A 12,333-nucleotide genomic window follows, 5' to 3' on the forward strand; every position below is an offset into this window, starting at 1 on the left:
TCCTGTTGTAGTCTGGAGAAACACATTACCACCACCACGTTACCACAACACGTCAACAATAAAACCACCAAATCTTTTGCAGGCCTTTGTGGAGCCTTTTGGTATCAATCGAAGCATCCACACCAGATTTCCTCAACAAACACTGTCTCCAGAAAGCTTTCTAGAAATTTTTGAAACAGGATTTTTATTTAAAACATTCTCAAGCTCGAATCAAAGCCTCCTGAAGTTATGCTGTATATTGAAGACAGCAGACAAAAAGGTGTCATTATTGACTGTAAAGACAAGGCGCTTGCATCTTTAAGAGGCATTTTGAAGGTCATAATATCTTTGGAAAGGGATGAATACGAGGAATTCAGAATTATTCAGTAAGATTAGATATTTGGTGTTTTGTGGAATCTGGCTTTGTTTTCCTGAAGTTTCAAAAGAGACAAAAAAAAGGTGTAACTTCTTGGAGAGATTTCAGTCATAGGCAAAAATAGCACTAGTTATATCTTGTCTTTGTCTGTATAATTCTGTTTTCTGAAATGAATGTAAACCTTTACAAAAAGTTCTTAGTTTTCTGATGCTCTGAGTTATCAATCAAAACAAAATTTCTGTAATATAGATTTCAAACCCCAAACTGATTAAAAGTCTTGCATGGCAGATTAATCTGTAATCTCTTCATTTGCAGCTTTTCACTATGTGCAGTCAGTGCATGATTGCCAAGTTACATACTTACACAAACAACGAGATGGACAAAGAAAACCTGACTTTTACAGTTGACATGAAACCAAACATTCGGCCTAGATTTTTACACTGACTAAGTAACAGTGATGGATTCGGTATGATTACGTGTTTGCATGCAAAGCCTGAATCTGACGTTTGCAGTGCTGAGCATGGGTGCCTAACCTGACACCAGATTACTCATCTTTCAGTCCAGATGACGGCTGCCTGCCAAAGGTGCTCCTCCATCCAGGTTCTCTCCACAAGTGGATTTTTCACACGCGCAGAACAGCAGCCCTACACAAGCTTCCCAAGCAGGTATAGATATGGAATATGGCATCTTTACCAAAAGACCCCTTGCTTCATTGGTTTTTAAAGGGCAAAGGTGTCTAATTACAGGAGACAGAGAATTGTGAATGGAGGCTGGTGTTCCTCTGACCTTTACGGGTAAGCTTTAATCACCAGCAAGGGGCATACTGTCCTTGACCTTTCCTACAGCCACTCTCTCATCCTCAGACATGAATCTCATCCTCTAGTGCCTAAATCTCCCCTACCTGGAGTAGAATAATCCCAAACCCACCACAGGGTTCAAGGTCCCACTCAGGGGGCAGGGCACCCAAACAGGTAGAGAGGGTAACACTGTGTCACATGGTGGATCTAGCCGTGACGTATGTTTTCCAGCAGTGTAATTCTACTGAATTCAATTGACTACATGAAGTTTTAAGATGAACATTGAAGAGCTATGCCACCGAAGATGGACCTGCTTATGGTGACTACTATTCTTCCATCACCTTCACAGGAAGACATGATAATTTATCTTTGTTATGGGCATGCTTACCTCATTCTGTTTCCTTCCCTCTGGAACATTCAGTAGCTCGCCTCAAGTGAGCTATTAACATGAGCAAGTTTATTGTCTTGATATATTGATTTGATATAAAACAAAACTTGGAAAATGTAATAATATAGATAAAGATATTATGACTATTGCTAAGTTATTATATAAATCCATATTACAACATATAATAAAGTTACTTGCAGTGTGGTTAAGTATTTGCTACTGTCTACCTAAAGGCCTTCACTGTCTCAAAGTTTTCTGGTTTGAACTTTGGAATCTCACTAGAAATGGTTGAAGCGTGCTTCAGAGAGACAACAGTACTTTCTTTTCTCTTCGTTTATCATGTATTTGTGTTCTGTTTCAGTTTGAGAAATATAGCATTTACCCACTTCAGAGAGTTAGTTCTTCTACTTTTTGTTTCTGGAAGAGTTCATTATCCTCAAGCTCCTGAATTGTGATGTCCTTCTTGAGTCTTAACTGGCCGGACAGAACACAGGTACTTTTTCCTGGTTTTCTGCTGAATTTGTGCTCCCTATCATTTCACTATTTATATATTATGTTGTGTGTAACAAAAGGTATGCTTTGTTGTAACAATAAGTAGGATTTGATCTGATTGTAGGTTGCATAATGTCTGTCTTGATCCTTTGCTTCTCAGAGAGAACTTTTTCTTGTTTCTATGCTAACACTAAAATATTAATGCTTTTATATATTGAGCTAGTAGCATAGCATAAAATACTATGAAGAGCAAACATATTTAATATTGTTAAGATACTATGGCTCAGATGATTACTTAAAACTGTTTTTACATAACATTACATGAACTATTAGCTTAATACACATGACTCTGTGTACTGAAAAGCCGTGTGTTTTAAGCCTTTTAGGCCACGTGCATTCTGTGTGCATTTCCTCTTCCAGCAGCAGCATCAGGACAGAGAGGTCACTTCTTTCTTTTTGGTCATTGTTATTACTGCATGAAACACTATTGTTCAGAGCAGCTAAAATATCAGAAGTGGCATCAGCTTACCTCTTCCTTCTCTTGTGGTGCCTCTATTAACAAAGATCTGTTATTTGGCATTAGAAAAATTTACAAGATGCATGCAAAGAAGTTAACCTGCTGTCAGGTCCTTGAATGTCATTACAAAATTTAATGTGTACACTGAGGTGATACAGGGTAAGTATGCAGATAGTCAGTTACTCGCAAGGCATTGCACAATTCACAGTGTCTACAATTTTATGTACCAAATCATAACATTAATTCCATTGGTCACTGGAGTTCCTCAGCAGCTACATGTACTACTTGAAGCATCAGCCGTGTAGTTTTGGAAAGTTATGAAGGCTATTCACAGTTTGGTTTTGGGATGCAATTGTTTTAATATGAGTAATTTTTTTGCCAAATAGATTTTAACATATCTTTCTGTATTTCCTCGCCTCTACGACATTGTTCTCTTACTGGAGCTTTCTTCCCCGGGGTATTTGAGGGCTGAAGGTTTTTAAGTGGGTGAGATCTAAGCAATGTGGAAACCTGTTTGCTCATTTTGGAAACAAAAGTCACAGACTGTAGTGTTTTCTTTCTGGCCTGGTAAGCATGGCCTGACCTGGCATAGTGGTGGTAGGACTTCAACATGTAGCACCGAGTTTGAGAAGCTGGAGTGTCATTACTATGAACAAGAATTTACCTGAGCAAAAATTAGTTTTTTTTTTAGTTAGTTTAAAAGGATAGTTGTGACAAACTGAACTGTAATTCATAATGAAAGGGCTGCCTGTCTCTGGATGGATACTTAATACTGCAGTCCAGTACTACAGTCTCTACATTGGAACAACTGATAGGAGTTTCCCATTATCCAGAGCAGGGTGAGTTAGTAGTCATACACTGCAAATTTGCTCTCCCCTGCACTTTCCTGTTCCCGTCAGCAGTGGTGGTTGCTAACGCTCCTACAAGGCAGCAGTCTGCAGCGTACAAACTGCAGTGAACAAAGCAGAACAGGGGAAAAAGCCTTCACCGTTTTTACAGCTTCATGGCTTCTCTGTGCTCGTGGGCTGCAGAACCAGACCGGGTCTCCGTTTCAAAGGATGTAGGCTGGAAATCTAGATTTTAAGGCACCGTTTAAGTAATCACAGTATAAATACCTGAACAGCTATACTAGATTGGGGGGCGGGGGGAAGGGTACGACCCACCCCTCAAACTGTAATATACCAAACTTTCTAACCTGCACAAACTTTTAATACCACGTGCCTAAAAAATCTCGTGAAACTCCCGACTCGCGGCCCGTGGGACACGGTAAGGCGGCGGCAGCGGCCCGGGGCAGCCCCCGCAGCCACCCGGCACATCTCCTATCCGCTTCTTACGCGATGCCGGCCGGGCGGCGGGGCCGGACAGCCCGCCAGGACAGCCCCGCGAGCCGCAGGGGCCCCGCCAGGCCGGGCTGCCGGCTGCGGAGCCCTGCCGGGGGTGGGGCACAGCCCCGGCACCGCGCCGCTGGCCACCGCGAGGGGGCGCTGCTGGAAGGGGCGTCTCTCCGCGCGCCCCCGCCGGCGCAACCGCCATAACGGCCGCGCCGCCGGCTCCACCCGCGTCCTCCCGCCTTACGAGTGCCGCGGTGACGGCGGCAGCACGTCACGGGGAGCCCCTCGCTGCCGCCAAGTGCGCTCCCAGCTCTGCCCGTCGCTGAGGGCAGAACCACGGTTGGGGAAGTGCGTTCCCCGCCGCAGGCAAGCGAAGCCGCCGCCGGCGGGCCCCGCGTCAGGGGGCGCCCCACCGCCGTGGCGGGCAGCGCTGTCCCGCGGGGCGGCCCCTTTAAACCGCGCACACGACGCGCCGCGAGCCGGGCGCGCCAAGTCCCCTGTGCTGCCGCGGCGATTGGCCCAGGCAGCCCGCCCACAGCCAGCGCGCGCCAAGCCTGCCCGGGCGCGCCAGTCCCGCCCCCCCCGCTGCGGCGGGCCAATCAGCGTCTCCTCCGAGGCAGGGAGCCGCGGCGGGGCGGGGCGGCCCCAGCGGCCCGCGAGCCCACTCAGTTTCGAATTCCGCCGGTGAGCCGGGCGCCTGTCCAATAGGGCGGCAGAAGCGAAGCCGCGTCCCTCTCGGACCCCGCCTCCGGGGGCGTGGCCGCTGGCTTCCCCGCCTCGTGGTTGGTCGGCGGGAACCGCCGCTCCGTGACGCTAGCGCCGGGTTGACGATTGGTTACGCCCAGGCGCGAAATGTAACGCGGGAAAAGCTGGGGCTCGGCCTGGGCTGTGGGTCCGGAGGGGTCGCGGCGGCAGCGGCTTCTCCTCAGGCATCGCCGGGATCGGGGCTGCCAGCGGGGCCGGCGCCGCTTCGGAAAGGTTCGGGGAGGCTGCGGTTGCTTCACCCCGGCCGTTGCTATGGCCGGGGGCCGCCGCTGACTTTGCGGATCCCCTTGGGGGTGGCCGCGGAGGGGGGGAGGCACCGAGACCCCGCCGGCAGCCGCCGTCTCCGGCGATGAGCGGCTGAGGCGGGCCCGGGCGGCGACAGGTGGCGGCGGCCGCGGGACCTCCGTGCCGCTCTACACCCCCCCGCCCCCATCCCGGGACGCGGGCTCGGACAGCGGGGCTGAGCCGCCGCGGAGCGCGCCCGCTCCCTCGCTCCCCTTCCCGCGCCAGCGCCCGCGAGGGATCGGTGATGGCGGAGCGGTTGCCGTCGGGCCCCCCAGTGATTTTTTGCCAGGACTCCCCGAAGCGCGTCCTGGTTTCAGTTATCAAAACCACCCCGCTCAAACCCTCCTTGAGGGGGGGTGGCGAAGATCCGGCGCCCGCCCCGCCCGTCCCCACTAGCCCCGGCTTCAGCGACTTCATGGTCTACCCCTGGCGCTGGGGCGAGAACGCCCACAACGTGACCCTCAGCCCCGGCGGCACCGCCGCGCCCTCGGGCCTCCCGCCGCCCCGCGGGGGAACGGGCAGAACCCCCGCTGGGGACGAGGAGGAAGCAAGGAGCCCGAGCAGCAGCGGCGGCAGGCACCGACACCTGAAGGTGAGTGCGGGGCCGGGGCGGGTGGCGCTGCAGTAGGGCAAGCGTGCGGGAGGGCGGCGGAGCTGTTAAAGGGTGACTCCGCGCCGCGCGCCCCTCCCTCGCCTCCGCCCGGAGATTTAAAGTGAAGTCACTTCCGGCAGCGGCGCGCGCGCCCAGGTGCCGGGCGGGGGAGGGCGCGGGGGGAGAGGCGGCAGCCGCCAGCTAGGGGGAGCGGCGCGGCGCCGGCGGGGCTCCTGCCCCTCCTCTCTCCCTCCTTCCCTCTCTCCCTTTAAAGTTTAAAAAAAAAAAAAAGTTGTCTTGTATTTTGCCAGTTCCTCCCCATTTCGCGGAGCGCACGTTAGAGCCTGAGGTTTCCCCACCCGCACCTGCCGGCCGCAGCCTGGCCGGTCAGAGGGAGCGAAGCAGCGGCTCGGCACGCCCGGTTCGGTGAACGCCTGAATGGCTCACGCCGTCCCGGCGCCGGCCCTCGGTCGCAGCCGTCACTTAAGCCCCCTCAGGGAAAGCTGCGGGGTTTAGATAAAGCGCGGAGGTGGGAACGTGGGGATCTCAGTTCCGTGATTACTTCAATGCAGGATGGGATAAGGCGCGGCCGGCCGAGAGCTGACACCGTCCGCGACCTGATCAATGAAGGAGAGCACTCTTCCAGCAGGATACGTTGCAATATCTGCAACAGGGTCTTTCCGCGAGAGAAATCGCTGCAGGCCCACAAACGAACTCATACCGGTGAGTAAAGGGAAGGGAGGAATAGCTGGTGTGAGCGGCTTAGGAAGCAGCGGGGAAGGAATTAAAAAAAACACAAACAAATACGGAAAAAAACAACAAACTCAACCTGTTAGTATTTTATTCCAACTGTTAAATTAAGTATTTCTTCCAACGCTTGTTAGTGCAATCAAAGCCTTTGTAACTGTGTTTGTCATGGGAAAGTGTAGCAGCAATTTGGGCTATATTAGTATAGGCAAATTGCATAAATATTTTACCGGCTGCTGTCACAGGCTTTGTAAGAGGGAGAACTTTTCTTGAGCTTGGTGCTCTGTACGTGCTAGCCCTTTTTATTCTGACTGCCTCTTCTCTGTGATGTTCCCTTCTTGCTGGTGTGTTTTTCACACAACAATTGAAGTTCAGCTATAAGAGGAGACAATGCCTTAAAAAGTGGCTGGAACTTGGGCAGTGTAACACCCTAGAAGTGTAGCTTCAATGCTGAGAAAAAGACTTCAAATACTTAAAATGTCTATCTAGTTATCTCTCCTAGAATTCGTGTTCTGGAGCAGAGGTGGTCACTCTAATTTACTGAACTGTATATAGAAGGCAACTCGCAGTTATGTCAAAATGTGGGATCAGCTCACTCAATACCCAGCTGAGCTTGAACTGAACAGGAGATGCTGTTTTTTTACATCAAGCAAATACCTTTTTTTTTTCCTTCATGTTCCAACAGGACTCTGTATTTGCAATAAAGTGTGAACTAATGTAGCTCGCAGTATGGACACAACCACCAATGCTCCCCCCCCAAACGCCCAAACCAACCAGACAAAACCCCAGAAAAACCTCGACTCCCATGGTCTCTTTTTCTGACTTAAGTCGCTACGACTAATCTAGATGCTAATATTAAACAACAGTTTCCTTGTGTTCTTCAGTCAAAAGATGCTTTTATTTCACTTGGTTATATTTAGTTGTTGAACTTGTATGAACTACTTAACTGAGCAGAGCTTACCCTCGTTGTTGTTCCTCTGACTTAGTAAGTCAGCATCATCCTTGTTTCGTCATCGTTCCTGAGGAGTGGTGGCATGCCTTTGCATAGTTGCATGCAGTAAGCTCCTGTTGAGGGAGGAGACATCTGCTATCTCTGTTCTTCTCATTGCAGTGTGCATGGGGAAGTCTTCCTTGATGACCGGCCTAAGAAAACTTTCTTAGCTTAAGTCTGGAATAGGTTTCTCTTGCGACCTGCATTTATCCATTACAACTTTTCTCAAATAGTCCTCCCTAATGAGATATTTATACAACTTTGTATGTTACTATACTGTTGACCTCAGTTATTTTACCCTAGTTCAGGCTATGTTAAGGATAAAATTTGTCTGGTTACAACTTGAATTATATTACTTGTCCATTTACTCATTTCACTTCATGTATTTCTTGCTCTGTAGATGCATAGTTTCATGGGACAAAGCTTATGTAGTGCTGTGCAAGAGGCTTACATCAGAAAATATGACAAGAAAAGATATAATTTTGATGTTTTTTTTTCCCTCTGAAAATAATCGTATTACCCAGTCACATTGAACATGTACTTCAAAATAAAGATCTGTTTGGGGTAAAAGTGGATCTCTGCAATTTGGTACACCAGGGGTTTTTTTAAGTAGGTGCAATCATCTGAGTGGGTAAAAGGAGAGCTTGCCTGTGTATGTCTCAAGCCAGGGATGACCACTGGATACTATAGTTCTTTTATATTCAGATTCATAAATCTGTTCTGTTGTTATTTTTAAGGTGAAAGGCCTTATTTGTGTGACTACCCAGATTGCGGGAAAGCCTTTGTTCAGAGTGGGCAGCTCAAAACTCACCAGCGTCTCCACACAGGGGAGAAACCTTTCGTCTGTTCAGAGAATGGTGAGCCATCAGAGAACAATTTGCAGTTTTCAGAACTAGGGTCAGTCTAGTACTGGAAATGTATGCATGTTCACATGGCAAAGATCCATAAAAGCTTCAGATTTTAATTTTGGAGGAGCTTCTAGGGAAAGGAGGAGCCATGCAGAATCTGCATAATCATGCGAATACTTATCTAAGGGTTGCATATGTTAGTATGTAAGTTAGCAGTAATTCTGTCAGTTGGTACTAATGTATAAAATGATGGGGCATGTTACGAACCTTGCAACTAGACCTTGCTGTTTTCAACCAAAGCTAGGGTTTTATGAGTGAGGAAGGTTGGATTCAGCAGCATCTTCATCCCACAGATGTGACGCTTACTCGTTGGTTGTTTTCCGTAATCTTCATTGTCCCTTTGTGTTTTTTAAGGCTGTTTAAGCAGATTCACGCATGCAAACCGTCATTGCCCCAAACATCCATATGCCCGACTGAAGAGGGAAGAGCTCACAGACAGGCTGAGTAAGAAGCAGACGGCTGACAATAAGGCTGTGGCTGAGTGGCTAGCAAAGTAAGTTCCCTCATGGTGTCTTTCTCTAAATACTTATCAGGGTGGTCTGAGAAAGCATTTTATTCCCAGGGGGGAAAAAAGCCCCAACAAAGCAAAACCAGATGTTCCTCCAGTACAAATCAGCCCGGCCTTGCCCTTACTTAAAGAAGTACAAACTCCTGGTCAGGACAAAACTTCTCATGAGACTTCTTTTTTTTTTTTTTTTTTTTTTTTTTGTGTTCCCCCCCAGCCCCCAGTTAAATGCTTCTCTTTGCTTGATCAACACCTGCTACCTTGTTAGCTGGTGCTACAGTCTTGCTGAATTTGCATCTGTATGAGAGGGAACAATTGTGTATGCCTACTGAGAAACACCTGCTAGTAACACCATGTGGAGGAGAAATCTGTTGCAGGTGTTCACTTGGGCACTTTACACTTACGATACTGAATAAAGGAGGTTTCTGACAGCTTGAATACTATCATATAAGGGCTGAAATATAAAGCCAAATGCAGTGCTTAGTTGGATGCAAGAAAGTACTTGGGAAGTTTTTGCCAGCTTTGAATTGTTGGTGTGCGAGTCAGTTTATTACTTTTTAAAAGCATTCCCCACATTTGATTTTTGTAGGTACTGGGAGACTAGAGAGCAGCGTGCTCCTGCTTTGAAAACTAAAACAATCCAGAAGACCGATCAGGAGCAGCAGGACCCAATGGAGTATCTTCAGTCTGATGAAGAGGAGGATGAAGAGAAAAACAGTGCTCACTCAGCTGCTCGCCGCCGCCGCCTCCAGGAACAGCGTGAACGCATGCATGGCGCGCTGGCTCTCATTGAGCTCGCAAACCTAGCTGTGGCACCGATGCGACAGTAGATAGGATCAGAGTCTGCCTTTAGAAAATGTACTTCTTGGTGGTACTTAACAAGTTAGATCCTGGGCATAAGCTAAGCACCTTATTTGCTTATCATAGGCTGCTATTCTGTAGAATTTATGAAGAATGTTGTTGCCTCATAACATGGGGTAAGAGAATTGCACTTTTTGTAAGGAAAAAGACAGATGTAAAGTTTCTAAGTATTTTGTAAATATAGGACTGCATAATGCAGGGTTGACAAATTTATGTGTTGTGGGGAGCTAGATTTTGCAAGGTTAACTCATTTATTTGAAGCAGTTTTCACAGGAAGCACTTTCTGAACAAAGTGTGATTAGCAGAATGGTACACGTGGCCAGAGAAGGCTGGCAAAAAGAAAAGTATTTATCTGACTATTTAAGCAAATTTATATTAAGTGGTAGCTCTGAAGATACTGTTAAGCAGCAATGAAACCGTGTTTTTCTAAGGTAACTGTATCTTTACCTAGTATCACTGAAGCAGAAGGCAAAGCTTAATTATCTCACCTTGCTGGGGGGGAAGAAACCGCTTCGTGCAGGAAACTTAAGATCGTTCAGGATCTTCACTGTGACTGCTCAAGGTATGACGCTTGACTTTGCTCTTTTACGTTTTCTGATTTGATTTTAGCAGAATCTCTTGGTAGCACTTGTTATTTCTAACGTGATGTTAGGAACTTTTGCACATTGTTGGGTTTATCTGAAAATGATTAGTCTTGCAAAGTCTAGACAAAGGTAAACAATTGGTAATATTTTTTTCAGATATTTTTGAACCCTGTAGTGATTTGGCACTTGATTTTGTTAATAAAGGGGGTATTTACAGGGTGGTATGGATTTGTAGTAAACTATTCTAGATCTCCTATTAGCAAACACTAAGTTTTAAAGTATTGCTTTTATATGATTATTAGCAAATAGAAGCCTCCGTACTTTCTGTGCATAAAGCCACCTTATTGCTTTACTTCAGGATAACATGCCAATTTTGTGTTCACTAACTGTAGGACAGCTATCAATTAAATACCGCAGAAAAGTATTCACTATACAACTAGAAAATAGGCTTCCAAAGATAGTTACAAGTGTGTTAACAGTGTGATTTCATGTATTTCCCAAATAAATGAAGTTACGGAATGCTGCCTAGTACTCAGATGCTGATATAAAATGTTTAGCAGGATATCTTGTCACTTCCTGAATGTTGTATACTTTCAAATAGCATTGTCTCATGGTGATCTTTTTCCATATTTTGCTTTGAAGGCAACCAGAGATTCCTAATATGCTAATGAAACTTTGTTTTCAGATTGGACTTTTTGTTGTGTGATTTTTTTTTTTTTTTTTTTTTTTGTTAAGCTACTGCTTGAGGGGATATTAATAATTCATATTTACTGACCTGCTTGCTTTAACTCCTTCTTGTTGAAGGTCAGGAAATTCAGATGAGAAGGGAAGCCACTTTCCCTCTCGCTTAAACAAGAGGTAGAAATCGTGTTTTTTTTCATTAAGCTACTGCTTTAGGGGATATTAATTCATATTTACTGATCTGCTTGCTTTAACTCCTTCCTCTTGTTGAAGGTCAGGAAATTCATCTGAGAAGGGAACCCACTTTCCCTCTCATTTAAAAAAGAGGAAGAAATCGTTTTTGTCAATCACTTGATATAGACTGACCAGATGTCTACAGCTGTTTCAGAAAAGTAGTGTGATTTTCCACCAGAAACTGCAACTGTTGGATTATGTTCTCTGATAATTGATAACCTGTTGTGGTTGAAAATCTCATTAACCCAGTTTGTTTAAATAATGTATTGATGCACTTAACTAAAGAGTAATTGAATAATTAAAAGTCTCTTTCATTGAATGTAAATAATTTTGCACCAGTGATACGGTTTAACTTGTGCTTTCAGCTACTAAATTTAGCTGACATCAGGCTCATTTGTTTTAAGTCTTTTAGGCTTAAAAATATGAAACATTGTACTTGTTCTAGGCTTCTTAGCCTGTGTGAAACTTGTCATTGGCATGTGTAGGTTTGGAGTTTCTCAAGTCAGTTACATGCTTTTGATTGTTCAGTTGGCTGCATGCAAATAGTCTGATCCCAAAATGAGCCCTGAGTGTAAATCTGTTGTACTTCTGAGTTATAGCTCAGAATTCCTCCCAAGTAGTATTTCATAGGGCACAATGCTGTAATTAGCAGCCAGTTGCAGATTACTTCATTAGGACTGATTTTTTTTTTTCCCTCCCCCCAGTCAGCTGTAATGCTTCAGGCAACTTGCAGAATATTTCTTAAAGTATGATAAGTACACTGAATTATACTTGGCTGTAGACAAAATTCAGACAGCTGAACCAGTTTTGTGTCATGACAACTTTTGGGTTTAATATCAAGTAAAAAAAAAAATTGAGGTGTGGAAGACTGCTTTTTGTTTTATTAAGAAGTGGTTACATACAAGAAATCGTAAAGCGTTCAATGCTTTGTAAAATTAAGTTGTAGGTTGGCATGATTGAACAGGAGAAGAGGGGATGTGCTGTCATTTTAATAGACGCTTTGAATAAAAACTTGGTTTAATTTTCGAGTCTGGTGTGTGCTGTTTGGCGTTTGTTCCATACTTGGGTTCCTCCTTGTTTCTGTAATCCCATCAGCCTGACGTGCAGCAGAGCACGAAAGTGTTTCTTTTCCCCGCCTGTTGAAATTTGACACACATTAACCACACAAAGCCAATTATTTAGCGCTTTTTTAGTCCGACACACCCGACAGAGCTCTTCTGAAGCCAAGGCCGGGCCTGTGGCAGCCGCTGCGGCTCTGGGCCGGCCGCTGCCTTCGGCTGCCCGGAGCCTCTCCCTTCCC

At 46.1% G+C, this 12,333-nt stretch overlaps 1 protein-coding gene across 2 annotated transcripts; it reads left to right on the forward strand.

Annotated features, from left to right (window-relative positions):
* Positions 1-5,083: 5,083 nt before the first annotated feature.
* Positions 5,084-12,027, forward strand: ZNF367 (zinc finger protein 367). 2 transcript variants are annotated; one of them, XM_068423066.1, is made up of 5 exons: positions 5,084-5,522; positions 6,095-6,245; positions 7,998-8,117; positions 8,523-8,661; positions 9,263-12,027. In XM_068423066.1, the coding sequence occupies exons 1-5, from the start codon at positions 5,175-5,177 to the stop codon at positions 9,501-9,503; spliced, it is 999 nt and encodes a 332-aa protein (XP_068279167.1). In that variant the 5' UTR covers positions 5,084-5,174; the 3' UTR covers positions 9,504-12,027. The 2 variants fall into 2 exon arrangements, with proteins under 2 accessions (XP_068279167.1, XP_068279168.1); XM_068423067.1 differs by lacking the exon at positions 7,998-8,117.
* Positions 12,028-12,333: the final 306 nt, after the last annotated feature.

This window comes from Nyctibius grandis, chromosome Z, assembly GCF_013368605.1.
Source record: "Nyctibius grandis isolate bNycGra1 chromosome Z, bNycGra1.pri, whole genome shotgun sequence".
In the NCBI taxonomy this organism is placed as follows: domain Eukaryota; kingdom Metazoa; phylum Chordata; class Aves; order Nyctibiiformes; family Nyctibiidae; genus Nyctibius; species Nyctibius grandis.